Here is a 16,185-nt window from a genome sequence, read left to right as displayed (position 1 = left end):
GTCATCATCATTACCATACTGCATTTAATTGATCGACATATACTTTAAGGAACAAGACTTGAACTTTGGAATTTTAACCTGCGATTTTTACGTTTCCTGAACAAACAAATCGAACTGCCGCGCACCTAATACTTATGTTAGAGTTACGATATATTACTAATTGTTATAGTACATAGTTACACTACACGTACACGTGTACATTACGTATACATTGAACATGGAGTGGTATTTTCCTTTATTGGAAACGAAAATAGAACTTAGACCTGAAAAAAATCTTGACAATCATTTTTCAATTTGAAGTACCGAATCTAGCAATGGTTTAGTGTGTAAACATAACCACACTTTGACGTACCAGTTAGAGTACTTACCGGATGGTTAGTCAAAGTGCATGCTATTGACAGATGGCTAATTGCAGTGTAAAACGCATAACGGTGGTCTGGACAGCCGTTGTTTTGTTAGTATAACATTCATATGATTGATTTTCAACCGGTCAAAGTGAATATTCGTTACCAGAATATTGGAATGGTCATCCTGTGCTTGCAAATACAGGCACTGTTTTATCTAGACAGAGACGGCATATGAAGAAATTACTATTTGACAATGATTATGGATTATTTGGACCTGGGAATGAGCTTGTTAGAGATTTCGTTTGGTTAGACTGAGATTTTTTATTGTAGATCTACCTACATACAATACAATACGACACAATGCTATGTATTGCACCAAACAAAACTAGAGAAAACATATATAACTTTCAGATTTGTGGATTTTTTTCTTTTTGCGTGAAAGTGAGTTAAACCTTTAAAAATCTGAGACAAATGATGAAGTGGACTTTTGTGAGAAAGACCAGCTTTGCCTAAAATAGCAGTTTCTTTCTTGTGAGAGTCGTGCAAATATCAACTGAGAGCAAGTAAAACATAACCTTTTTCTTTAACCTGTTGGCCAAGGGTTAGCCGAAGGCTGAAACCGACATTAATATACCTACAATGTTATATACCCCGTAAGGATTTAGTATTTCGATGAAAATAATTTTATTCAAATTCCACACGTCAGACATGTGCTGTCGTCAAGTGCTGCAACCGTCAATGTAGTGATGTTATCATAACAAACTAAATGGTTTACTGAATATATTACTAAATTAACGGAACATTAATAATTTCATTAGTTTATTACACAATTGACTATTGAGTGTGAAAGTGATTGATTGACACGTGTTCTTGTAGTTAGAAAATGTAGAAATTGATGGATGGTGCCCGCCACGTGACACATGACCACATCTCTATTCTGCTGTATAAAGAACGTGTTTCAGTATTGATTAGGTAATGCTATCATAAATATTTTCAGTAAATATTATTTGTCAATTTGGGTCGTGATGTCAGTTTTGAAGATGATGATACAGGCTATTTTCCTGATTCTTAAGAGGGGCAATTAGGTTTTTAATTTTTTTCTTATTTTTCGTTCATTCTTGACGGAGTGGTTAGATTTTTGTTACGATAATCAAGACTATTCAGTATCTAAATACTTGATAGTGCTATTTTTTTCAGTAGGTATCAAAAAGCAATGAGTACAATGTAATCGATCAATAAAATTGTTTTTGCACGAAACGAAGACGTCACTAAGGCCATCTGTTGCGCATACCGGAGGAAAAAAATTGGCAAGCCGTAATTTTTAAACACGAGACTTGCAAACGTGGGCTTGAAATAAATCACGGCGCGAATTCTGACAATAAACTTTGCTTTCAAAAACATAAATGTTCGGATATTTATTTGGTTCTTTGTAGTTATGATAGGAATTAACAACAGCTGTTGCTGTTAGTTAAATAGTAAAGCGAAGTAATGCTGGGCTCCCAACTATCTCCACACCAAAAATCACTTCAATCCGGCTCCGTTTTGTCGTGAAAGATGGACAAACAAATATACATTCACATTTATAATATAGTAGAATAGATAGTAGGTATTATATAGTGGGATAGTATTATATAAGACCATCTGCGTCCCGGGGCTTTGCTCCCAATTTCAAGTGGCCGAAATGTATTCTAACCGTCGGGTTCATTGTGTGATTAAGTAAAGTTTTTTTTTATATTATTGTTACAATATTGGACTTCTTCCTTCCTATCTTAAAGCCATGTATCTTAAACCCCTCCGAAATATAATTGCAATTTTAAAATTCCGTTATTTTTATTACGAGACTAATCTTGATTCAGACCCGTGGGATCGAAAAGATGCAATATCAATCCAGTTAAAACCAGTTCAGATCAAATTGTAATTATGTATATTATCCGGTCGTTATGCAATAAAACTGGTCTCAGCGAATTTTAATATCTGACACAAGGGCAGATAAACAATTAGACGAATGTAAATGTGTCATTCTCTTCTCTATATATACCTATATATATTTTTATTAAGACAGCTTCCGTTCGCGGTTCGTCTCGTCTCGTTCCATACTAAAAATATTCGTTTATGCAAAGTTTTGCTGCGATTTTAAAAAAGATTCAATGATTGTTAATTAGGCCAGTGTCATTTGAATATGTCACTTCTGAGTTTTTAAATAAAAAATAATAAGAACTAGATATTGTTTGTTTTTTAACATTATGTGTTTTATGATTACCCGAGTTTATTCAATTCTTCTTCTAGCATTTTAAAATGTTTAATTAATTCTTCACCTAAAATACAATTTTGTTATTGATATTTATAATTTATATATTTAAAAAAACTAGGTGCTTCTGAAACAGGTGCTATTCAGGTCGTTATCTGCACTGGCGAATATGGCATTTTCTGTTTACTTTTTGGTCTATACTAATATTATAAATGCGAAAGTCTGTCTGTTTGCTTTCACGGCTAAACAACTGGACCGATTTTAATGAAATTTAGTTAAAGAACCCCGTTCAAACATGGTCTTCTTTTTTTTTAAATCAACCGCCAAATGTCTATAATGACAGTATGAAAGTTAGTATGAAAATCATGTTTGTTTCAAATTCACGCGAGCGATGTCTGTTCTACATACTAGTGTCAATTCTCACAGTATATAGCACTGTATAATAATCACATTGGGTAATTATGCGCTCGCACGCAAACATCACGGTAGGTGGAGATCAAAATGTCGATGTTGCTAAAATAATACTCCAATTGTAAGCCCGTGGTGGGAAATGTCCGCTAACTGTGCTCTGGGTTTGCCGTGCCGACTGACCCATTTATGAATTACTAGCTGCGCCCCGAGGCAGGGACATAACTCGTGAGTTTTTTTTTTTTAGATTTCTCCTGGATGCTACACGACATCCGGGAGGAGTTTATTATCGAGCATTATAACAGAGTTACTTACATAATATATATCATAGTTTTACATAAGCAATTGTCTTTGAAGTTTTAGTTATACAGTTTTGTTGCCTCTGCGATATAATACAGTGGCATTTATTTTATAATCACTTAATTATTAATCTAGTTACAATTGTAGGTAAATTTTTTTCTAATTAGTATGTTGTGTAAATGGTTTGCTAATGTCTTGATGGTGGAGTCTCGGTGATGAATTTGATTGATGTCATATGGGTCTATCTTGTAAATCCTGGCTACTTCTTCGTGTTCGTTTCTTGATTTGTAAAATTTTGGGCAGTGTTCTATTAGGTGTTTCATGGATTGTATGCTAGTACTGTCGCATGGGCAGACTTCTGTATTCGTTAATTTGAACCTGTGTAGATATTCTTTGTGGTACCCATGGTTGGTTATAAGTTGAGTAATTTCAAAATTCGGTGTTATTTTTTCTGTAAATTTTCTTAATTGTTTAAATTATATAAGTCTTTAATACGTTATAATTATATTATTTGTAACGTATTAAAGACTTGGGAAGAATTTGCTAATGTGATGGCCTGTTATTTCCTGTCTGTATATTTCCCTCCATTTATCATCAATTGATTTTTTGATTTCCCTTTTTGCATACTCTTGAGTTTTAAATCCAAGCTAAAACCTAGAAACTAGTTGTTCGCCGCGAACGTAGACCTCGTGAATACAATAAATTTTGATTAGATCGGACTAACAACGGTACGAAAGTTATCGCGTTACAAACATACATACATACAAAAATATATTTTTGCCCCAAGTAGAATGTTAGATCAAATATTTTCATTTGAAGAATTTTGTTCAATTCGATTCTGCATTATTACCTACCTCTTACCTACCTAATTTCATCGAAGACCGTCCGTCCGTTTTTTGAATAGTAACAAATATAAAAACAAAAACATATAATCTTATACTTCTAAGCAGGAAATTAGACATGCGGCCCAATTGATGGGAAGTGCATGGTCACCGTGCATGCGCACACTGTTATCACTTTTCATCTATATGATTTTTTTTTTATTGTATCAGGTTGTCTAACATGCGTCCAAGTTCTGAACATGATGGTCCTGCTCGGGTTCATGTTGAACTACGCCTTACGTGTGAACCTCACAATTGCCGTGGTGGAAATGATATATGGAGACAAAGACAACCACACAGCTGTCTTGAACATCACGCACGATTCGCTCAATGTTACACAGGTGAGTGAGAGAGATAGTTGTGAATGAATCCACCATCTATACTTCTATACTATTATTATAAAGAGGTAAGAGTTTGTGAGTTTACATGTTTGAGGCGGGTAATCTCCCAAACTACCGAACTGATTTCAAAAATTCTTTCACCATTAAAAAGGTACATTATCCAAGATTGCTATAGGCTATATTTTATTTCAAAATTACCACGGGAGCGAAGTTCCGGGCAACATCTGGTCCCCAATATTTTGCCTCACACCAATTATCTTGACCTCCTCCGTGTTTAGGAGGTCTCTGTTGTATTTGCAGTTGTTAAAACCCGTCTATCCAAATCCGTCCGCCTAATGGGACATGGCATACTCTTTATCCAGTCTATAAGTAAGGCCTGTGTCCCAGCAGCGCACTGCCCGTTGCACGCAGTCCATTATCACAGGCCGAGCTCGCAAACCACTACAACCGCTCCTCCTAATCGCTAATGGTGATGATTATACATTTTTGGTACATGTAGTTATAATACTCCTAATAGGTATTACACTAGGGCCTTTTTACCTCTTGTTGATAAAGTATCTATAAGCCTACGAGTATATCTGAGAATACAAAATCGTATATGTAACATTGATTTATTTATTTTTAAACTTTATTGCACAAAATAAATGTACAAATGGTGGTGTACTTAACGCCATATGGGATTATCTATTATATCGAGCAGAGAGCGTCGAAAATTTTATTTTAATTACTGTGTTGGATAGGGCATGCAAATAACTTCGGGCAGATTTATCCAGCAATCTGTCAGATTAAAATATGATGTTTTGTCAGAAAGTGGTGGTCCTAAAGCGTCTTAAAGCGATCTAGTCATATCTCCATCTTCTTCTTAACATGTCGATTCCACTAACACGTGAGGACCAATGACTGAAACAGCTGTTTATATCTGCTGTCTAGTCATATTGAGATGTACTATTAAGCTCCTACATTTTGCAGCACCCAGAAGCAATACAGCAAACGCGCTACCACTGGGACACGAAGCAGAAGAACCTCCTGCTCGGCTGCTTCTTCTGGGGCTACGTGCTCACAGAGCTGCCAGGAGGACGGCTTGCAGAGATCATCGGTGCCAGGTGAGGTTATAGTGTTCCCCCGTGCCAATGTCTATGGGCATAATTGTCTTCATTGTATATTGTGTCCCGTCCACCCAAATGGGCTTTTGCCATGGACATGTCAGCACATGAAAAAAAAAGCAATTAATTTTTTGTATTCATTTATTAAGTGTTCGCGTTGTAAGATTAGGTGTTTAATCTGCATTCACTAAGATTAGAAACATTCCAAGTTAGTAATCTGTTTCTACATTATTATCTCTTTATACACAAAGTTATTATATTATGCTTCGTAATAGTGAGTCAATCTTTATGGCCTATGTATAATGTCGTCAGTTAATTTAGTTATTAGGTATAATGTATCGTATTGAGGCCAAGAGTGACTAATTTATTAAGAATCCGCGCGGTGGTTATTCTGCATGCTTGTTACTATGCAAAGATCATTAATAACATGACATGCTCATACATAATGACTTTTGTTATGGTAATTTCCTCATAAAAATCTGTACGTAAATTCACGTGTCAGTGATTCCACGTATTGGCATTAAAAAAGAAGAGATTTAAATGTTATAAAAAACGCACGCTTCGCAATTTCGAAGTCTGATTTTTAATTTAAAATACGTTTTTTTTTTAATTTCGGATACACTCCGCTCTGCCATTGACATGTAACTGGCTGGAAGTAATTTCTTAAAAATAATAGGTTTACAATTATGTATTAATGTTAAAGTCAACGCGTGTTCTATTTCATTCGATTCTTCGGTCGGTTCATTCCATGATGTTGCGTCGAACTTTCTAGGAGCATCTAATATAGAGGTTGACGGAGTCAACTAGGCTTATTGCCTACTTTTGGTCCTTGGTAGTTTGAACTACAACAATTATTGGAACGAAACGCGTCAGGTTTAATTTAGGACGATGATGAGGTACCTATAATTTATTATTCATTATCTTTCCCGTATCTGCTATCTCATCTATTCGACTTATCGTCTAGTCCCATAATCAACTCGGATCACATGTTTATTCTCACTTTATCACAAACATTTTCATCAACACAACGATGTAATTTAATAGCATAGTTTGAGTTAATAGTTTTATCAATTGCTTCCATGTGGTTTTAGTTTGTCGAACATAATGGTCGATGAATGACGACTACATCCGCTGTATGACAAGTAGTGTACCTACTTTGCCAGTGTAGTTCATTGTTATCTATGTAAAAAAAAAAAACAGATTCTGGTTAACTTCAGTCAATATACTCTTTTTCTATACTTCTGTGCCTTTTAAGAATTTTATCATGCGCACCAAGCGTAATATTTTTTAAAACTGTCGATTGAAGTTATGTGCGAATTAAAATTTAAATCATCCGACGGGATGTTTGGAGATGAGTCACGCGAAAATTTCTCGTTGCCCGCATCGCACGCAGTACAGTTGCATTAATACACCAATCAGTGATTCCAGATTAGCATTCGATACGAGCCGTTCTTGAAATTTATTTTTATGATACAATACGGGTGGTTAACGAAGCGAGTGTTTTGCGTGCCACTGATAGCCGGTGTACAGTAAAGAACACATCAGTCAACGATAATGCATTGAAATTTCGCCGCTATCACCAAATCATAATGGTTATTCGATGAACTGGATCTAAGTTTATTGTACCTAATGCGTGTATGTAATTAGTGTGAAAACTTTGTTCAGTGTTTTCGTGGCTTAGTTTTTTTTTGCACTAGTAATTTTAGTTGATTTCCATTTTGAAATTGTTATTGAAGCAAGGATCAATGAGTAGACGCGAAGATTGTTCTAGATTATCATTGCTATAAAATATGATTATCTATTGTTCTGTCACATGATAAGTTATTTTGTTTCGATTTCCTCTTTGGTTTTATTTCTATTAGTGAAAATATTCTTTGTCTCCCGTCGCCTTTGCTTTGAAAATATATGTTTTATTGTAACTTGCAATAACAAACGTATTTGTTTAGCCCATCTAAGATTATCGATAGATATATATTACGTTTTGTACATTTAGCTTTTTATTTATATATATATATTTTGTGTGACAATTTTCAATAATTTTATTGGAAATACATATTTTATTTTATTTATTTATTCAAATTTTTGACATTTTTAATAATGATGTAAATTCGTCCTCCTAATTTTTAATATATATATATAAGACCTATATTTGTTAATTGACGTCCTTGGAGAAAAGGCTGCGGTGAAGTTTGTTGCGCTGCTTCTTCTTCACTTGCGCTTTGGAAGCCGGCAGTAGACTTAGTTTAAGTAATTTTTTTGACGTCAATAAGTGATGTATATCATCCTAAATTGAATAAAGAATTTTGAATTTGAATTTGAATCGTGTTTATTTTCGTGCTATTACTTTAAACATTCTTCCTGAATTCATAAACTTAAATATTCTTCCACCAGGCGAGTTTTCGGCTACAGCACACTTCTAGCCAGCATCATCACGCTTCTAACTCCAGCAGCTGCAGCCCTAGGGTTCGGATGGGCCGTGGCTTCCAGGGTAGTCCTAGGCTTTCTGCTCGGAGCTACGTGGCCGGCCATCTTGCCCATGGCGTCGAAGTGGATCCCACCGATGGATAGATCTAAATTCATGTCTAACATGATGGGTAAGTAGTTTTTTTGTTGATTTACTTGTTCTAGTCGTAGTCTTGTTGCGAAGTGTTATTTTTAACCGCGCTACAAAATTTGTGTGGCATGAGAGTAACATTATAACGTGGCAATCACGTTAATGTTATTAAACCTATTTCATTTGTGCTGGCAAACAATAAATTACAACTGTCTTAATTCAAATTATTTTTCCCTTTTCCAATTTCTATTTTTTGACGCAGTCTTGCTCAAGTTTCAGAGTCACAACGAACAACGTAGGTAGGTATTTAAATTGTCATATAAATATTAAAAAAAAAAACTAATATCAATAGTATTTAAGAGCCGTAGTTTTATTCTTATATCATAAATAATGTGTAACTACTATCTCCTACCCTGAGATATATTACCCTACCGAGTCTCATGTCATAACAATACAGAAATCCACGCTTCTGGGGTACGTATATAAGAGTTGATTTGATATATATTTTTTAATAATGTGGGGATTAATGTAGTTTTCAGTATAACAAGCATTGTAGATGTAATGTTGATTGAATCCAAACATCAGATGGAATGCATGGGGAAGTCCCGACTGAGAATTACAACGTCCCAAGGATTTGCCTAAAGATAACAATCAATCTAACATAACTTGTTGCTATGGTCTTCATGACGATAGGCAGGCTGTCATGGCTTGTTAAGAAATGACAATTGCATTTAACTCGTTCATTAAATCAATAAATAGTACAATCACGCGAATTTAGGTTCCATTGAGATGAACAAGGTCGTTACAATACTAGTTATGCAAATAACCGTCTTGCGAATAGCCAATTTGATGGTCAACGGGACATATAATTCCTAATCAACTGATTGTAATTTACAATTGTCATAAATAATAGCGACGTCGAGATGGGCTCGTTCTCGTTCGTAAACATCGTTATCGCTACGTTACATACGTTTCGCGATGCACCGAAGTAATATGGCCGCGGAGGCGCGCGCAGGCGTGGTCGCTGACGTCACGTGAATCGCGTTCGCTGATTGGCTGTTCCGTTGACCGCGCGTTTTAACCTTGCGCAACGGTTGCTATGCACTGCGTGCGGTTAACCACCAACCAGTTCCTAGAAATGTTATTTTCGTATCTGCTATGGCCATGCTGTCACGGCAGAGTGGACAGAAGGGTATAATTACAGGGTGTTATTATGTCTGTGTAAATATAGATAGACTGCGCCGCCGCATTAAGCTATAAATATGCTGGCGTTGACCTTACTGACCTATTTTTCTTCAGCGTTGTCTAGCAATTCGTAAAATATTTGGCGCTTGGTCGCGAAATTGTTTAGAAAGTTTACGAGAGTCGAATAGAGATATTCGTACCTACTAAAAATTCACACAAAACGTTCCGTTATAACACTAATGTTATTTATGGAATTTGAAACAATAGCTGCTTAAGTAATATTTATATTTAAAATCCAGAACTATACGTTGGTATTGGAATAAATTTCCATTAATTTATCAAATAAACAAATAAGTTATGCAATTTTATTACCGAGTAGGTAATTAACGGAACAGTGCTGTTTCAGTGCTCAGAAGTAAGCCTCGCGATTTGTTTATTTATCGAATCGTCTAGAAATAATGCTGAGTCTGTGCGTATACGCACACAAATCTCGACTGCGGAAAGATACAAGTCAAAGGTGAATAATTAACTACATGCTTTCTATATTACCGCGATATGTCATATGTTGAGAAGTATGCCCGTCACTGATAAATACAAGTAGATATATAATTGATGTCAAGTCTGATTGAAAATAAATCGATTCTTGTGAATGAGAGGTTAGGTGGGTCGACAATTGTACCAAGTTCACGTCGTGCACTATATAATGAAAGGGAGCACATCTGAAAAGAACTAAATCTGAATAATGAAAAACCAATTGCTTTTTCATAATTTAGATTTAGTTCTTTAGAAACGAATTCGTTTCTTACCTCTAAGTTACAACATTCCCGCCAAAACTTTATTTACCACTTATGTGAAGTAAACCGTCTAAATTTGTCAAATTTTGATTTGTTACGTGGATAATATTGATACTAAATCGCAGCTCCAAGTAACGTGATATATGAATTCAAAATAGAAATATTTGGGATTTGGGGATACAAGTGAACCAATCAAAATGGGGGAAAAGATAATATCCGGCGATTAGAAAGATTTGATAGGAAAATTAAAGAATCCAATACCAGCTAGTAGATTAAAGAGGAAGTCAAAAGTATCTTAAAATCCACCAGCGGATTGAAAGTATAATATAATCGAGCGAGACGAGCGAATATTGAAAAAAATAAATATTCAACGCAATCGTATCGACTGAAAAATAATCTTGTTAATACGTAAGTAGGTTCAGAAATCAAAATCGAAGACAGTCACTGTTTAGTTTTCTGCATCCGCAATTCCGTATTACAATCAAAAAGTTTTATTGATCATTGTAACGAATTAAAACAAATGCTATTTAGCCACAGAGTAAAAAGTCAGTATGGCAAGTCAATGAGAAAAATAAGTTTTTGTGATATTAGGTTAAGTTTCCTTTGCTTTTACTGCGGTAACTTTGTTTACTTAACATTCCTAATCAGACTTGACAAAAATGCAAATTGAGTGCTACCCTTTTTTCGACCATTGTCCGAGTTGACAAACTAAATGTTAGTCACCCTACATTCTTGCGGCGACATTGTTGCTATCAGATTGATTATGAATGAACTGGTATTTGGAGACCATATTTAAATGTCCAGTCCACATTTCACGGCACCCTTAATCCATCGTCTTAGAGTACATTTTAATGCATACTTATAGGTGGGTGACCACTTTCACTTCTGTCATTGACTTGGGCGGCTATTGTTATAAAAATCGGGTGTGTTTGCCAATAGGTTAAAGACCTGGTTAGTACCTGCATACTGGTTTGTCGCCATTTTGACTGTGTGATATGACAAGAAAGTGGGCAAATAATAATAACCAAAATTTTGGATACGATTCAAAGCTGGTTTTGTAATCATTAGGCCTCGGGTTCGAATCCTATTCGTGAAATGAGTTTGTATACTTGATAGTGTTTTCTTTTCATAGATCACACTATTCTAGGCTTCGTATGTCACAGTCATAGCTCAACAGAGCAAGTGTAATAGTGTTTACAGACGTAAAGACGTACAGAATCACCCAGCACGCATTTGTTTAGCATATTATAACAATTTACATCCGTGCATCGTGACTTCCGTTGTCGACATACATTAGCACAGATAACTATTACTGTATCATTGCTTACCTCGTGACACGTGTCTTGCTGTCGGCAAAAAGCTTATGAACATCCTATATATATAATATTTATATCATACTAGGTGCGCCCCGGGGCTTCGCCCCGTGGGAATTTCGGGATAAAAAGTACCCTATGTGTTATTCCAGGTTATGTTCTACCCGAATATCAAATGACGTAATAATCGGTCCAGTATATAATGCAGTAGATAAACAAACTTACTTTTGTATTTATAATATTAGTTGGGATAAAAACATCGATGTAGCATGATAAAAACGAATTTATTCTTTTCTATTCATCACGTATTGATAACGTATCGATAGCATAGATCGACAGAGAGAGAAAAAATTTAAAAATATATGTTAGGTAGGTACTAGGTACTTGTGGAACGTGCCCTAATATTTTATTTATTTTATTTGGAGAACAAACAGTCTTGCATGTCTATACGTACAAGTTATTGTAAAAAGAAGTGACCATTAACATGTTCTCATGTCTCTCTAAGTGATGTATCATCATCCTAATTTGAATAGAGAATTTTGAATATGGACTAATCCAGGCGTATCTTTAACAGCTTCGTCGTTGGGAGCGGCCATTACGATGCCGATCTGCGGTTTCCTCATCGCGCACTTCGGTTGGGAGTCCGCGTTTTATTTCACTGGTATGTTCAGCTTCGGCGTGGTTATTCTGTTTTTATTTCTTGTCCTATTCTCTCTCTTCTCTTTTTTTCTCTAATCTTAAATAGTAAACAATACATAATATGCTTAGGTACTTTATTGTACCACAATTTTCAACGAATCATTATACAGTGGTTAAAAGAAAACGTCCTGAATCAACACTTTAACCTTGCTTGATCTTCCGCATATTCCTGATTGCGTTCGGGGCAATGACGCCGCAAAGCCCAAGGCCAGCTTAAAAAATAATCTTAAAATGTGGAAGATTCGCCTGCGATTTTACAACCGGCTGCCTGTCTGTCGTAAACCTCCATGGGAATGCTGTTGTTGCCTATCAGCTTTCTAGACTATGTGTCCCTTAGTCTCCTCGTACGAGCATAGGAGGATTTGGAGTAGAATCCGCTTATTCTAGGGCGGAACCACACGCGACACTGACCTTTTGCTTTGACCTTTTACCCAGGTATAATCGGCCTGATGTGGTCGGTGGCTTGGTTCGCGGTGGTGTACGACACTCCTGCGCAGCACCCTCGCATTTCGGAAACTGAACTCCACTACCTGATGAAGGCACTTCCCCAGGAGGACCCAAACAAGGGGGTAAGTCTGATATAACATCAAGTATTCTTATTTTTACATAGGTACTTTTATTTATTTAGTGCAAAATGGATAATAAATAATATTTGAGACCTCTGGAGCTATTTTTGGATGAATATCTATGGATACTTGAGAAGATTTTGGTAGGGTAAAAATTTTATGACCTTTGCAGGATACAAAGTTCATAAAATTAGTAGGTACTACGAAGCACCTAGTAATTCAATGGCAGTGATACATAAAATCAAAATCTTGTCCGTTCGCTTGCTTGGTTACTGTTTCGTCCATAGGTTTCGTCGTACTTATTAGTGGGTTGCACCACTCAATTTTGACATTAACCTGCACACACAAAGTACGCCATTTTGTCGGCGCGTGGTTCAATTGAACTTAACATCTGAGTTAATATATTATTGATTTATTATCAGTTTCCGCTTTGTATAAAATAATATTTCCTATAAAAGACAAGAACGCGCGATATTTTATTATAATTAATAATAATCTTTGCAGTCCTTATTGCTTCGGGTCGTGTCATTAAGTGGAATTAAATATTTTTTATTTTTTTTATTTATTTATTTAGGCACATCAATAACATAAACACAAGACAATAACATTTTACATTTTGAAAACTTAACCTAGTTTTGTACATTTATTACGGACGTGCACAACATTATTTATCAATTTGCTATAGAATGTTGTGTAATACACACGTTAAGTTGTTTTTTCCATTTCTGTTTTATTTCTTTTAATATAAGGGTCTTCGAATAGTCATTAAAACAAACAATAGGCAACTAACTAGTCTATACTAGTATATTCACCGTATAATATATATGTGTGCAGCTTTTCACTGTATAGTTACTTGATTAATTTAAAACAGAATTATTATACAATACGTATTGTCTACGCCAGTACACCACAACGCTAGGCACGTCCCGCCCGCGACCCCTCATGCACCAGCCAATGGCTATCGAATACGACAATTTAAATTTGATTCCTGCGCGCGCACCACAAATCTAGTTTTTTCTATTGTTTTTTTCCTGTCATTCGATTTTCTGTTTTCCAATCTACCAATTTGTAAGAACAAAGAAAAATATAAATATGTAATTTTTAGCTTGAAAGTATTTTATTTTAACTACCTATTAGTTCCGTAATGAACACCTATATATTCAAATGACAGAATAAAATCCTTTTATTTCAAATTAATAGAATCACTGCTATGAATATATTTATTGAATTGCGTATTTCTTTACTATGTCCACTCATGAGACAGTTTACTAGTTGACAAAAAACGTCAGTAAGATAAATCTGTATAGTGGGTTGCACCAGGCAATTTTGACGTTAACTTAATATGCGCGGAAAAACACACATTACGCCATCACTAGGTACGTAGTATAAATAAACTCGCTTCCCGCTGTCTGTCCCTATGTATACTTAGATCCTTGAAACTAAGCAATGGATTTTGTTCCGGTTTTTTTTAATAGATAGAATAGTGATTCCAGATAAAGTTTTGTATATATGCAACATGCGCAATATTGCACCCGAGCGAAGCCGGAGTGGGTCGCTAGTTATATCTACATGTTGTCGGTCGGCAGCGCGCAGGTTACAGGCAACGTCAATGTTTAAGTGGTGCAACTCACGCTTTGTACAATTTTAATCTTTTCTTTCCACAAAAAATCATGTGTATAAATTTTTCCACTTCTAAAAATATCGGATTACAAGATAATGTGTCGTATATTGTGTGATGTTGAAGCATTACCTTATGTGTTACACGTGAGTGATGTAAGGATTTACGTAAATTTGTATTGTGAGCACGCAATGGAAAATAATAGGACAATGTTTACAGCGATCACCTTACTTTCCACATTTGGTGTACAATGCCGTTTTAAAAGTGTAATATTGTGAATATTAATTTGTTCTTCAGTCAAAAAGAGCAGTGTAAACATACGTATATGACTTGTGTAACCTGTCTGCGTTTGGTCAAAACAAATGTTTGTATAGATTTATTATAACATCATTTGCAAAGATTGCTCTTCGATGTTAAAATATTTTTGAAACATACTTAGAATAAAAATCAATACATACATAATAAAACAGTAAAAAAATTTTTGTACATTGAATATATTTGTATAAAAACAAAATTAGGCGATAGAGTCATAATAATAAAGTAAGAATTTGAAAAAAATATCTGCCTGTATATCTGTCTGTTTCTCTGTTTGTACACACTAATCTCCGGAACTACTGGACGGATTCGAATGAAACTTTTAAACTACAGGAAACATATAAATGACGCCTTAACAAAAGTTGTTCAGCCTGATGAGCAAGCCTGAAGATCGGGAACACCTGAAGAAGAGACCTCATAATGGTCCAGTTAAACTATATCTTTATAAATGTGGAAGGGAAAATTTGTTTGTTCATTTGAGGTAATTTTTGGTTTGGAGATAGTTGGAGAGCTGGAGTGTCATGGCTACTTTATGCAGCGGGCGAAGCCGCGGACAATAGCTAGGGATGGGCAAAAAAATATCGATATATCAAAATATCAATATTTTTCCGAAAAATATCGATATAAATCAACGATAATTTTTCCAGCAATATATCAATTTTCGATATTTATTTTCAGAAATCAAATTCGTATCAAAATCGACATATTTATCTAATCCGATTTCTAAAAAAAGGAAAAAAGTAAGAAAATATCGATATATCAAAATATCGATATTTTTAGTCAATATTTATTGATGCTTTGAAAAATATCGATTCGATATATATCGATATTTTTTTCCCTCTTGCCCATCACTAGCAACAATTAGTAGTAAATAAAAGGAACGGAAAGATACGGTATGTCTCTACTGACCCACTACAATCGAGATATGGAAGTTCTCCTGACCACACTGGTTTCCCCATCAATAGATTATCAGTCTGCAGGGAAATGTTCAGTAAACGAAATTGTAGAATGACTTTTTAATATTCTGAACGAGAATTTTTCCTACATCTATTTTACCCAAATTCTTTGGAAATACGCCGCTATTGTCGCATAATTAACGTGCAGTTTTGTATAAAATAAAGTTATCGATGCATTACTATGTATTTATCTAGCAGCCAATAGTAGTGTTCATTACTCATCAACACCTTATGGCATAAATAATACTTCTATACAATTCATGGGTCATTCACTACGAGACCACATGGACTTTACCATACGTGTGGTCAAATCGTAAAACTAAAAATAAACTTTATTCATTAACCATTTGACCACTGCATGTCGCGTATATGTTTCTATTTCTTTTATGTGTAGATTCAAAAATATTTTTTATACAACACTTACTTTTGCCCGCGGCTCCGACCGTGGCAAAAGTAGACTATGTCATTCTCCAGCTCTCTGTCTCCTCACCAAAAATAGCTTCAACTCAATGGTCTGTTTTGACTTGAAAGAAGGACAAACAAACACACACACACTT

At 35.2% G+C, this 16,185-nt stretch overlaps 1 protein-coding gene across 1 annotated transcript in view; it reads left to right on the top strand.

Annotated features, from left to right (window-relative positions):
- Positions 1–16,185, top strand: part of LOC128675680 (uncharacterized protein) — a 41,548-nt gene that overhangs the window by 7,265 nt on the left and 18,098 nt on the right. The window contains exons 3-7 of the mRNA XM_053755246.2: positions 4,356–4,525; positions 5,495–5,628; positions 8,020–8,222; positions 12,049–12,135; positions 12,609–12,742. Coding sequence (XP_053611221.1) covers positions 4,356–4,525; positions 5,495–5,628; positions 8,020–8,222; positions 12,049–12,135; positions 12,609–12,742 — 728 coding nt within the window. The remainder of the gene's footprint in view (positions 1–4,355; positions 4,526–5,494; positions 5,629–8,019; positions 8,223–12,048; positions 12,136–12,608; positions 12,743–16,185) is intronic.

Source organism: Plodia interpunctella, chromosome 14, assembly GCF_027563975.2.
Source record: "Plodia interpunctella isolate USDA-ARS_2022_Savannah chromosome 14, ilPloInte3.2, whole genome shotgun sequence".
Taxonomy (NCBI): domain Eukaryota; kingdom Metazoa; phylum Arthropoda; class Insecta; order Lepidoptera; family Pyralidae; genus Plodia; species Plodia interpunctella.
The sequence above is the reverse complement of the archived record's forward strand: the minus strand, read 5'-3'. Positions and strand labels throughout refer to the sequence as shown.